At 33.6% G+C, this 13,713-nt stretch overlaps 1 protein-coding gene across 1 annotated transcript; it reads left to right on the forward strand.

Annotated features, from left to right (window-relative positions):
* The first annotated feature begins 9,636 nt into the window (after positions 1-9,636).
* On the forward strand, positions 9,637-12,293 carry LOC140873605 (soluble inorganic pyrophosphatase PPA1). Its single transcript, XM_073276786.1, has 9 exons — positions 9,637-9,796; positions 10,299-10,439; positions 10,527-10,555; positions 10,816-10,881; positions 11,013-11,120; positions 11,278-11,343; positions 11,422-11,542; positions 11,920-12,001; positions 12,085-12,293. The coding sequence occupies exons 2-9, from the start codon at positions 10,313-10,315 to the stop codon at positions 12,125-12,127; spliced, it is 642 nt and encodes a 213-aa protein (XP_073132887.1). The 5' UTR covers positions 9,637-9,796; positions 10,299-10,312; the 3' UTR covers positions 12,128-12,293.
* The last annotated feature ends 1,420 nt before the right edge of the window (positions 12,294-13,713 follow it).

Raw genomic sequence — 13,713 nt, forward strand, 5'->3', positions numbered from 1 at the left:
GGATTAGGGAGGGACAGTCTACTGATGAGGAGTTGCAGCGATGGAGACAGAGAGATGAGGCTAGAGGTAACCTCTTGTATACAGTGGAGGATGGTATCGTTCAGTACCGTGGTAGATGTGGGTACCGAACGTCGATCAGTTGAGAGCTGAGATTTTATCAGAGGCTCACACATCTCCGTACTCCATTCACCCCGGAAGTACGAAGATGTACAAAGATTTGCAGCTATTGTATTGGTGGCCTGGGATGAAGAGTGACATCGGGAGAGTGGTGTCAGAGTGCTTGACTTGTCAGCAAGTCAAGGCAGAGCATCAGCGTCCAGCAGGACTTCTTAGACCTCTTCCTATTCCGAAATGGAAATGGGAGAATATTACGATGGACTTTGTGGTTGGCTTACCGAGGAGTGCCAGAGGTTGCACAGCGATTTGGGTGATTGTGGATAGACTCACCAAGTCAGCTTATTTCTTGCCGGTGAGGACTACTTATTCTTTGACACAGTATGCAGAGCTTTACATCAGAGAGATTGTTAGACTGCATGGCATACCAGTGTCTATTGTGTCAGACAGAGATCCGAGATTCACATCTGCGTTTTGGAAGAGTCTGCTCACGGCTTTGGGGACGAGGCTTTTGTTCAGTACAACATTTCATTCCCAGACAGATGGTCAGTCTGAGAGGGTGATCCAGATTCTCGAGGATCTTCTGAGAGCTTGTGTCATTGATTTTCGGGGCTCTTGGGAGACTAGACTGCCATTAGTGGAGTTTACCTATAACAACATCTTTCAGTCGTCTATAGGTATGGCTTCTTATGCAGCATTGTATGGGAAGAGATGCAGATCTCCTGTGCATTGGGATGAGGTTGGTGAGCGGATTTTACTGGGTCCTGAGATTGTGCAGCAGACAGCTGACATTGTGACTCAGATTCGAGATCGGATGAGGACTGCTCAGAGTCGGCAGAAGAGTTATGCAGATGCCAGAAGACGAGATTTGGAGTTCGCTGTAGGTGATCACGTATTCCTGAAGGTGTCACCGATGAAGGGAGTAGTGCATTTTGGCCGGAGAGGCAAGCTTAATCCGAGGTATATAGGGCCATTCGAGATCTTGGAGAGAGTTGGCACGTTGGCCTACCGTTTAGCTCTACCACCAGGGCTAGCGGCAGTGCACAACGTTTTCCATGTATCCATGCTTCGGAGATATGTCTCCAACCCGTCGCATGTGTTGGATTTCGAGCCCTTACAGTTGCCACCAGATCTAGTGTATGAGGAGAGGCCAGTGCGGATCTTGGCAAGGGAGGAGCAGAGGCTTAGGACGCGGGTCATACCGATGGTCAGAGTCCAGTGGCTGAATCACTCAGAGGAGGAAGCTACTTGGGAGACCGAGGCAGACATGAGGACTCGCTACCCGGAGTTGTTCGGGTAAGTACTTTAATTTCGAGGACGAAATTCAATTTAAGAGGGGGAGAATTGTAACACCCGGTATTTTTAAATACGTAAATCCGCATGCATAATTAGGATATTTAATTATTTAAATTTTAGATTTATGGGTTAAATAATTATGTGAATTATTTGTGCATGACTTAATTTATTTTTTAAGCATTTAACCCATAATTAGTGATTTTTATGATTTTTAATATTTTAATTATTTTATCGCGTAGACGGGACCGTGGACGGACGAGATGACAACTTTCTAGCCAATTAATTTCATGAGCCTTTTTAGAGCCCTAAAATATTATTTTGAGTTTTATTATCTCAAAATTTTTAGTATTTAATTTTATATAATTTTAGGAGTCCATTTTTATTCAAAATAAGCCAAAATATTGACTTTTTAGTATTTTTAAAATTCCCTAAATTTATAATTTCGGGATTTTCATATGTTTAACTTAAATTATCAGATTTTAACTTTTATTTAGAGTTTTAAAATTTTATGTTTGTTTTATTTAAAACTTTTAATATCCTAAAAACCTATTTTATTAAAAACTCTAACCTAATCTCCCCAAACCCCACGTTATTTTTTCTCTCAGCCGACACCCCTCCTCCATCTTCATCTTCTTCCTCGAACCAAAGCCAAGGTGACTCCATAGCTCGATTTCTGTAAGTTTTGAAGGGTTGTTCATCGTTCGTCGTCCCGGGAATCGTTCTACGCGCTTCTAAACTCAAACATTGGTGAAAGGCATGATTTCTTCTCTATTTTTTGTACCATATCAGTGTTATAGTGTGTGTGTGTGTATGCATCAATTTTTATTTAAGTTTTCTTTAAGAAATTCAATCGGTTTTGATGTATGCATATGGTGCTTGAAATTGTTGATCATGTTCACGTTTTTTACAAGCCATGGATCGTTCTAGCTGCTGGTCATGGTTGATAGGATGTCTAAGGTGGGTCTAGGCTCAAGTGGCTCGAGGGGCTCGAGCCAAACGAGCCTAGAATCAAGCCAAGAGGTGGTCGGCTCCATGGTAGACGCAGGTTAGGGTTTCGGATTAAGGGCTTCGGGTTCCTTGGCTAGGGTGCATGGGGACCGGGGCTGGGCTAGGTTCAGTCCGACCAGACGTGGGCTACGTCTGGGCGGTGGCGCTCCGGCCAGGGGCGGCCGGAGCGAGGCGGCAGCAGTCCCTAAAGGACTGCTGCACGCGGCGGCCGAGAAGGGGAGGGAAGGGGGAGTTTCGGGTTTAGGGTTAGGGAGTGGTCCGGGTCGGGTCTGTGGTTCGGGTCGGGTCAGTAGGTTAGTGGGTCGGGTTAAGTTTGTCCGGGTCCGGGTTTGGTGGGCCGGGCTCGAGTCTTTTATTTTTAAAGTATTTTATGAATTAATTTGGTTTTTGGGCCAATTAATTAGAAATAAAATTATTTGGACTCCCAAATAATTTTATTTGGGCTTTTAAAATTTTAATTAACTTAGTCCATTAATTTTATGGGCTTTTGAGCCCATGAAAGTTATTGGGCCAGTCTTTGGGCTTTTGGGCCCATTGGGCCAGTTTAAGTTGTTTTTGGGCCTAGAATGTTTTATGGGCTTTAAATTATTTTAATTGGACTTAGAACAATTTTATTGGGCTTAAGTATGTTATTGGGCCAGATTTAAGTAATTGGGCTTGAGTGTTAGGGCCAGCAGTCCAGTACAATCCATGAGAAATTTGCATGTGTCCTGATTATATATTTAATTATTTTTATGCATTGAAGTTATTTTAATATTTATATGTTAGTAAGAAATTAAATTAAATATATATGAAGAACACACATTTTATTTAAGTACATGCATTCATGAAATAATTTTATGCATAATTAAATGTTTAAGGTTGAGCAACAATAAAATATTTTATGTTGGAAGTTGAAGTAGTGTGACAATTTAAGGGGGATTCGTCCCCATATGTGAACTATTGAAGGGCAGTTTACTGCCAATTTAAGAGGTGATTCGTCACCGCCACGTACGTTGGTTTTCACGCTGATCAGTATTTAATGTATGATTTAAGGTTACACTACGGATACAACCATGCGATGTTAGAAAATTAATTGCTCAACAATGTTTATGTATTATGTTATTTAAGTTAAGTTAAGTTATGTTATGTTATGATATTTTCAAGCATGCTCATTCATGTATATGTATGTATTAGTATTTAATTGTTTTAAATTATTTTAAACCCTTGTTATTTTAGCATGTTGGGCCTCTAAGCTCACTACACTGGTATGGTGCAGGTGAGTTCGTAGAGGAGGATGTAGCTCCTACCGGCGGCGAGGACATATGAGCGGACATGCAGTGACCCCGTGACCGTGATAGATATCTGAGTCACATTGCATGTTTTTGATTATGTCAGCACGTTACACATTTTATATTATTTTTCAGTGGTTGTGAGTTTTGAATATTTTATTGAATATTGTCAGTGCATGCAAACTTTAATCATTTTATTTATGCAGTATTTTTAATTAAATGTTTGACTCAGATATTTATTTTATTTAAAGAATGCATTTTTATTTAAGTATTTAATTATTTATTTATTTATTTTTAAATCTTTTTATTCTGTGCATATATGTATGGGCATATATGTACATATTTTATTTAGTAAGTAATAAAAAAAAATTTTCCGCATATTTATTTATTAATTATAGAGCTAGGGTCGTTTCAGTATATATATATATATATATATATATATATATATATATATATATATATATATATATATATATATATATATATATCTTTATCGATATTATTAATGATTGTTGATAAACCTAATCAATAATTTTAAAAAATATTGATAGATTGTTTATCTTATGTCAATATTCTTCATGAATATTGATAGATCTTATATCGATATAAATCTTTTGAATTATACTTCTTCTGGAGCATAATTGAATGCATGAATATAATATTTATTACAACATGTGTTCTTCAAAAAAACAACATAAATATATATTTATAATTCAAAATAAATAAATTCTTCGAGAATGTTAGCAGATTTGTATATTATTTTATTATTCTTTGAGAACATTAACAAATCTTATGCAAGATATCAATAAATTTATGAATATCGATAAATTTTTTATCGTGCATCAATATCCTTCAAAAATATTTAAATTCAATATCTTCAAGATATTGACAATATTTAGATGATATATCATTTATCGATACAAATCTTAATCGTTATTTTTCAGGATTGTTGCTAGATCTTTATATATATATATATATATATATATATTAGAAATATTGATAAATCAATATTAGATCTTTAAATTATAACTATATTGATAGATATAAAATCAATATTTTTTATAAATATTGATAGATCTTCGATATTTGATAAATATTCTTCACGAATACTAATAAATATCATATCAATAATGTTTTGGAATATTGATTGATGATGAAAAAAGATGATGTGCTTGATATTATTAAATCATAAGTTTGACTAGTTTGTTAAAATCAAATCAATATACTTTCGGAATATTGATGAATAGTAGTATATCATGCAATCAAGTCAATATTCTTCAGGAATATTGTGAGATCTTAAATCATCTATCAATATTGACAATTTTATATCGTGTATCAATATTCTTCGGGAATATTGATAGATTAAATTATTATATTGTATCCGTAGATCTATCAAGTATCAATATAAAAACATGTTGTGTTACATCAAGAACATCAACATAAAATTAAATAAAATGCTTTTTCAGGAGCATCAATAATTAACTGAAAGCATGGACATAAAAAATAAAATTTATGCGATTTCGAGGAGCATCAATATAAAATCTAAATATTGTGTTTCTTCGAGAGCATTCATACATGTTGATAATATTTTTGTTCCTACCTTGATGAGAACACTCGTGCTGATAACGTTTTATAAATTTAGTGGAGAAAAGGGAGGAAGAAAATCAAAGACTATAGAAATACAATAGAGAAAAGAGGAGTGAAATCAATTAGTTCTCATTTCAACTATACATCTTTATTCATAGAATAGAGGAAATATTAAACAAAAGGAATATTACAATTAAATCAACCACCTAAATATCATCTGTATATAACACATTCTTAAAATAGTTTCATTATAATATCTAAATCTAGATGATTGGTAATATCATTATTTTTTAATAAGACTTAAATTTTAACAAGTTGCTAGCTAGTAATCTGGAATTGAAAGAGAATGAAATAATTTAAGAATATATTATGTGAGAGTTTCTAGACAAATGAATAACTTTGCGTCACGTTTGGATGAACATATTTCAAATGTATTAAATATATTTGCAATCGTCGCACGTGATTTTCATGTTCTCGACCATTTAATTATTTTAAAAATTATCAAGGTGAAAAAATATGGGAGTTTTGCTATAAAGTAGACAAAAGTTATAAAAAATTATGTAGATAATTTAATAAGAATGGATAAATGATGAAATTTAAAAAATGAAATAGAGATAAAATAAGATAAGAATGTTAGATAAAAGTAGGGATAATTTAGTCATTTAAGATCTAACATAAAATAGAGATATGTTAAATTTAAGGATAAAATGGGAAGAATAATTTTTGGTGTGAATTGACACACAAAAAATAGTTAGTATAAGGGATGTAACTATTATATAATAGTATAGTATAGTATAGTATAGTATATATATTTGTTGTTTAGAATGAGCTTGTCATTTCATGTTTATATAATATTTTATGTTAATTATAGTCAATTTTAAATTTACCCAATAATTATATCATTCAAAATTTATGCTACATCGTATGACGACTAATGTACATGTAAGTAAGAGATAAATTTAAGATTTAATATATTGTTTTAATATAAACAAAAAAACTATAATCGAAATCTATAAATTTTAAATTTATCCATCCAAACACGATTACACAACCTCAAGTAATTGATTATTGCGTATTTTTGTCATAATTTTTATCAAGAAAATGAAGGGGTGCATGTTTCCATGATTCCATCCACATAATTCTATTTACATTGATCCTAAATAAAATTAAATTTAATCATATATATGGTCGGCATATCATGCGAAATTGACTCTCCCATGAAACTCAATCACACGTTGGAAGTCATATTAAAGACTTAAAGTTAGTGCCCACATCACAATAATTTTATGATAAAGTTAAAGTAGATACAAAAATAATAAATGGTAAACATGTTTTACATCACATCCGCTTAAAACCCAATTGAATATATCTAATGTCAATATCATGTATTTTGAATATCGAGGATGTGTAGTGCGCATGCAAAGTCTAACCTTATCAAATTGTAACGTAAAAGTACTTCGTCTCAATTCAATGGAGACCTAAAGTTAGGTGATAAATTTGGCATTCATATATCCATCAATTTTAAGTTTTTTTTTTCTTCAATAAACTTGTAATTTTATTGAATACTAGAAATATCAGTAATTATAAAAATGATCAGCTAACTAGAAAAGTTATCAGACATCCAACAAAAAGATACAGAGGAAAAACAATCAAAATTTAGCTAAAAAATGGGTCACGACATTGGCCGTTCTCCGAAAATGAAACAAAGAGACTATATCAAGGTCTGAAAATAAAACATTAATATCTGAAGTACAAAGACTCACGTATCTTACATCACCATTTAAGTTATTTTCATCTTTCGTTACACACACATCAATATAGATACAAAATAACAAAATAATGAAAAAGGAAAAAAGAGTTGTAATTATATATATGTTATTGTGAGTTCACTCGCGAGGCCTAAAATTAAGTCGATATGCAAATGTAAGATAGATTAGGTCTGCCTAAGTATTTAGGTATCAGTTCCATCAGTTTGCAAGCCCTCTTCCTTCGGGGATTGGGAGTTGGGACATCATGTTTTTTTTTTTAAAAAAAAATTAATACTAATTATATGTGAAATGAATAGCGAATTCAGGATTATTAATCTATCCGAGCAAATATTTTAAAACAAAATATTTTAATATTTTGAATTAAGTCCTCGAACAAATATCAAATTTATCCAAAATTAATATAAAAAAATCCAAAAAATAGGCCATATGTGGTGATCTATATATGCATACGCAAAATAAAAATTTATCGTTCTGAATATATATTTATAATATGGGCCCAATTCGATAATACAGTTTATTCGCTGGACGTTCTTGGCTCTTCTAATTATAAATAAACATAAGAGTTTCAATTTTTGTTTTTTATTAGAACTCTGAGCCAAAATTTATTCATAAATATCTGGACATAACTAATCGAGTAATATTAGTCATTATATACACGTATCAAGTATTTCCTGGTAATTCATTCAATAAAAGGCTTCGAACTCTCTTCAACGAAACAATGAAAATTTCGTTCAAAATGCTCAATTTTAGTTATAAAAAAAATGAGATACGAGTTTGTCTATTATTAATATCGAACTTTTGTATGAGCTCACTCACACAGTATAATTAATTGTATATGAACCTGCTATCTAATATGTAGAAACTCAGTTCAAATATTAGGTTTGATATATTGGTGGAAAACTACTGAGGTTATATAATATATATTGTACAAATATTCTACATCTTTATTATGATTCTCGTCTCAAGCTAAGAAAAATAAGGTGGTCGATTCTATGTTGACTTGAAAACATAATCTCACGCTAGATCACTCATTAGATTCAGGTATGCTTTTATTTTTATTTTCTTTTAATTCAATATAAATTCTTTTATTTAATTTATTTTTATAATGGTATGTTTAGTTTGTCTTATATCGGTTGGTTAAATGACATGTGAGTTTAATATATAGACAATGACAAACCTCCTATCTTGAGCTAGCTTTTGAGGTGAGTTAGGTCCAAGTCAATTTTCTAACATGGTATTAGAGCCCGGGTTCCACCGATATGTGTTGGACGGCCCATAGTTGGCCTCACCGTTAATTTCTCCACGTTTCATTACTGGACGAGAGAGAGGTGTGTTTGTGTTTTAGTTAAGGGCAATCCTCACCTCTTGAGCTAGCTTTTGACCTAAGTTAGATCCAAGTCAATTTCTTAACATTTTTTTTATTCGATATGAATTTCTGACTTATTGTGATACATGGTTTCAATCACAATTATTTATGTTGGTCGTAATCGGTTATTTGATTTGATATTTAATTGAATTATTTGTAATAGATTATAGTCAAATTCGCTCCTCACATATTTGCAGCAATTTGATTATTCCTACTTTTACCAATTTACCCAAAGTCAATAATTCTATTCAACTCAACTTATGTTATATTTAATCGGCGCACACACGCATATATGGAGATGAATATATATGTGTGCGCGCGCTCTTTTACATATGATATGAGTACCGAGTACCGACTACCGAGCAAGCTTATTTGAAATTATTCTAAATTGAAGCGCGTTAATAATTTTTGGTGGAAGAATTTGATATGAGAAAACAATTTAAAGTTCGAATGTTCAAACAATTAAATGCAAACTATATTAAAAGCCCATTGTAATTAATAATCTTGTCGTAATCTTATCTTATAAAATACAAAAGTTCGAATGTTCAAAGAATTAAATGTAAACTATATTAAAACTCCTTTGTAATTAATAATCTTAAAATACAAATTGAAGTTGATTTGTGTATAACGTATAAGGATGTTTGCGCATTCAAAAGGAGGTCTGAGTGATTGAACCCCTATCACCTATCTTTATTGATAAATGATAACATCCCGACTTGGCGAAAGTTCGACACTACCCTTCGACACTGATCGAAGAGTTAAAATCCAATGACCCATTTTTCCTCCATGGACCTTAGCATAAGGGTTGTGCTCATATGTGCGACCTGATAATAAGTTTGTCTAAATTTAAATCTCCGATCTCATAAGTCTACTAATGTATAAAATGAAAACGTTATACTATTTCATTCATCGAGAACGATGATGTCATAAATTTTGGTTAGAGAATTGACTATGAATTCATTGGCATATGTAAAATTTAAAATGGGTTGGTGGGGTATAAGGACGTGGATTCAGAAACAGAAACGCGTAACGAAGGAGAAGAGGGAGAAGCCAATGGGTGGGAGTGGGTCATTACCTCCAAATCAGCCACAAAATGCTCCGAATCCTTACATGTATCCACGTTCACCTAGTCCAAATCTCGCTTCTTTTTTTTGTTTTGTTTATTACAACATTATTATTGTTAAATGATGTAATGTGAAACCAGATTTTGGTACCATTTTTATTTAATATGAACAATTGGACATCTGGAGCTCCCGTGTTTCCACGTGTCGTTGACTTGCTTCTTGGGCGAATGCGTATATAATACGCCCGCAAGAAGCCAATTGATTGGTACCCGTTTGTGAATTCTCCACACCATCTTCATCTGGGTTCTTGTTTCTGTCCAGGTATCTTTTGTTTTTTCCTTGTCTTGTTTCGATTATTGCTTGTTTTTTATTTTGTCTTTGTCTGAATAATGGTTGATTGATCTTGAAAATGGATGTCTCCATTCTGTGTATTATCGACTTCTGGGATATATAAACGATTGGTTTTAATTGGCGATCTGTGGGTTTTCCTGATTGATTTGTTAGATTTTTTTATTTTTCGATTTCCAGAAACATATGGGTTCTCTTTGGCTGTTTGAATTTATTAAATATCTCTATGGTTTTCCCGTGGTCACGATATTGAAAATAATAGGAGCTCGATCACCATTTCGTTTGCTTTAGAATAAATAATCTCCTGGGTGGATTGGGCAAGTTTTCAATCGATGATTTTTAGCGTTAACTTTCGAAGTTTATAGAACTGTAATCTTGGGATGCTAATCCTGCATATGTACGGACGAAAGTGCAGGTCATAGAAATGCAAATGATGGTAGTGATGAATATAACTGATACACAATTGCTTCTTAAGTTTTAGTGCAGAAAATGGCCGACAACGACGATGGATCTCCAGTCGCACCTCAAAGGCGTGCTCCTCGTTTAAATGAGAGAATCCTTTCATCTTTGTCGAGGAGATCAGTTGCAGCTCATCCTTGGCATGACCTTGAGATTGGTAATTGAAGCAAACTTGTATGTTCGTTATACAGTGTTCTATTCGGTGGCGGCGAGAAATTGATAACTCTTGATGTGTGTTTTGCAGGCCGTGGAGCACCTGAAATTATTAATGTTGTATGTACCGCTATCTTTTTTCCAACCAATGTCACGACAGACGACGATGCATTTCATGTCTATTCAGGATACTGTTATTTGCATCTACCTATGGTTTTTTTAAAAAAGTTTTATGTTGCCCATTTCATCTCATGGAACTTTATGATTTGATAAATAATATATGTTCCATCTTAAACCAACATTCTTGGGATTCTTTGCATCAATTTTCTTATATTGGGGCTTAGAAATTTAAGGTTCTAATCAGTTTTCGTTTCTTTCAGGTGATCGAGATACCAAAAGGAAGTAAAGTGAAATACGAACTTGACAAAAAAACTGGTCTGATCAAGGTATCTTTAAACTATCTCACCTTATAGTACCTCTCCTATGGTTAGCTATCTCAACTTCAAGAATTACTTATCTTCACGAGTGGAACTATGAGCCAGGAGAAAATTTATTACCTATACTAATGGATATGCAGGTTGATCGCATATTGTATTCATCAGTGGTCTATCCTCACAACTACGGTTTCATTCCGCGAACACTATGTGAAGATAATGACCCTATGGACGTTCTAGTCCTAATGCAGGTTGTTAAATTTGCCTATTTCTTTGTAAATAACTTAGCTGATTCTGACACTCACTATATGCAATAAATGATAAGAGAGAGTGTAGTTTCAAGATCTTCCTCCTATTTTGTTTGCCATTGTTTTGAGTATCCATAACACTCAACTGGATTTCACACAGGAGCCTGTCGTCCCAGGCTGTTTTCTTCGGGCCAGAGCTATTGGCCTGATGCCTATGATTGACCAGGTATTGCTCCAATATAAAATTACGAAGTTACATAAATCAATTTGAAAAGGATGGCTTTGAATTTTTTTTCCGAAATAGGGAGAGAAGGATGATAAGATAATTGCGGTATGTGCTGATGATCCTGAGTATCGCCACTACACAGATATCAGTCAGCTGGCACCTCATAGGCTAACTGAAATCCGGCGATTCTTTGAAGACTGTATCCTTCATTACTATATTTTAAGTTTTGTGTGAGGTTACTGTTGGGGAGCACCTTTACCAGTATAGTGATCAACACACTGTTTTACAGTTAAAAAAAGAAAAAAAATCGATTTGCCCTATTAAGACTAATTATTTTTTGGGCAATGGCAAGTGTCTCGTTTGGCATCATAACCAAGATAAGTGCTTGTTTCCGTGCAATATGGTTATTATAGGAGCAATAGTTGTTTTTGTTGATACAATGATCAAACATCATATTGATGTATGATTTAAAAGATTTGAAATATCGTTTCATGTATAGTGAGAAGTGCGAGGTTCTATAGCTTTCTATGTTTACATGCAAATGGAGGATGAAGATTTTCCTTTACTAGTATTTAGACAAGAAGAATGAACACAAAGAGGTGGCAGTGAACGAGTTTTTGCCTTCAGACACTGCCAAGGATGCCATTCAATACTCCATGTATGTTTCTCGTGTGAGTTTTTGTAGATGTTACATGGTTAAGGACTTTTTCAGCTAAACTCCTTATTCTTGCTACTGTGCAGGGACCTATATGCTGAGTACATCTTGCAGACCTTAAGGAAATAAGTGGACTCAAGGGGTGTGGACTGGTGAATTATTTTCTTTGCAGAAAATTTTACCGGAAGACCAATATGTTTGTTTCTACATAATCCCAAATACCTTCATTTTTACAGTATATGTTCTTCTAATTTTTTGGTTAACTTATAAACTGGCGTTAATGGATATTTAAAAACTAGCACATGGATTGTGGTCACACACAATGTTATAGCTGGTATGGACTTGGTCCGAATTTGGAATTGCGACTCGGGAGCGAATGTCGATTTTCAACTTCTTGCTGATTTTCTATCTTCAGTTTTGAAGAAGAACAAATACATGAAAATATAGTCATTATTTCTAGTAGTGCATCCTATAATCGAAACATATAACAGACTAATAGTGAGAGTAGCTAGCGATTCAGGATACTTAAGGTTGCTGAAAGCCTCGATTTTTCGGATTCAGGCTAATCTGGCGTCTTTTAAAGTTGATGTTAGTGTCAATTGCTTTACTGATTTCTACACGGATACACGCCCTTGCTTGTCCACATGAAAGCACCATCTCTTCACTTAAGCTACCACATTACATTTCTTTCCAAATTATAAACCTAGCTAGGGGGTCGATACTGAGTCGATTTCCCGGAAGGGGACGTCCCATAAATTGACATCCTTCTTCACGATGGTGTGGCATCACATTGTATAAGTCATTCAAAGCAGTAAATAGAAATCAAAGATTGAACTACCCAAAATGACGCAAGCAAAAGGGTAGATTTTTTTTTTTTCTCTTGATAATCTGATATGGTAGATTTTGCTTCGCACAAAAATAATATTTATGGTAAAAATAGATATACAAAAGAAACTATATTTTAAGCCACCGAACAAGCTCTCAATCCATAATTCCTACCACGGTAACTCTACAGTCTAATATTGCCAAGGATATTTCGAAGCAAGAATGAAAGAACATACAACCACCAAATGAAAGGATACAGATTGTGATTAAAGGTACAATCCAATCGAGCCAACATGTGAGTTTTTTTAGATGAGTTGAATGTGATTCATCTCATACTTGAACTTATTAGTTTCATTCGTCTCATACCTTAACTTATTACTTGAATGGTGAATTATTAGTTGAATGCTTACATTCATCTCATACCTGAAACTTATTATTTGAATGATATTCACCACATACTTGAACTTATCAAACTCGAGCCAAGCTCAAGGATATTCAAATAAATTTTGAAATCGACTTCAGGCTCTGATTACTTGGTTCAATGGTTGGTGACTGGTGAGCTGCTTGTGACTTGTGAGCATGATATATTTATTAAATTTTATTCAAAATCAAATGAGCTAATAAACTCGAGCTAAAGTCCAAGCATTTTCTGCATAGAATTCAAATAAATTTAAATTTAACCTAATGAATAAAACATGCTTCGAACTTTGACTCGAACCAAACTGAGCCAATACTATCAATTTTCTAATTTCGGTCCACCAAAAAAAATTTCAAACTTGAGCTTGAATTTGAAAAATAACTAATTTTCAGCTCGATTTGGTTCGTTTATATCCTTAGCTATGATCACAAAAATGCAAATATGTGGACCATATATAAAAACAGCAGCAGGA

The sequence above is a fragment of the Henckelia pumila genome, unplaced genomic scaffold, assembly GCF_033568475.1.
Source record: "Henckelia pumila isolate YLH828 unplaced genomic scaffold, ASM3356847v2 CTG_80:::fragment_1, whole genome shotgun sequence".
NCBI lineage: Eukaryota > Viridiplantae > Streptophyta > Magnoliopsida > Lamiales > Gesneriaceae > Henckelia > Henckelia pumila.

Coding starts and splice junctions, on each gene's coding strand:
- LOC140873605 (XM_073276786.1), top strand. CDS start 10,313: ATGGCCGACAACGACGATGGATCTCCAGTCGCACCTCAAAGGCGTGCT. Junction 10,556..10,815: donor CACCTGAAATTATTAATGTT/GTATGTACCGCT, acceptor CGTTTCTTTCAG/GTGATCGAGATACCAAAAGG. Junction 10,882..11,012: donor AAAAAACTGGTCTGATCAAG/GTATCTTTAAAC, acceptor ATGGATATGCAG/GTTGATCGCATATTGTATTC.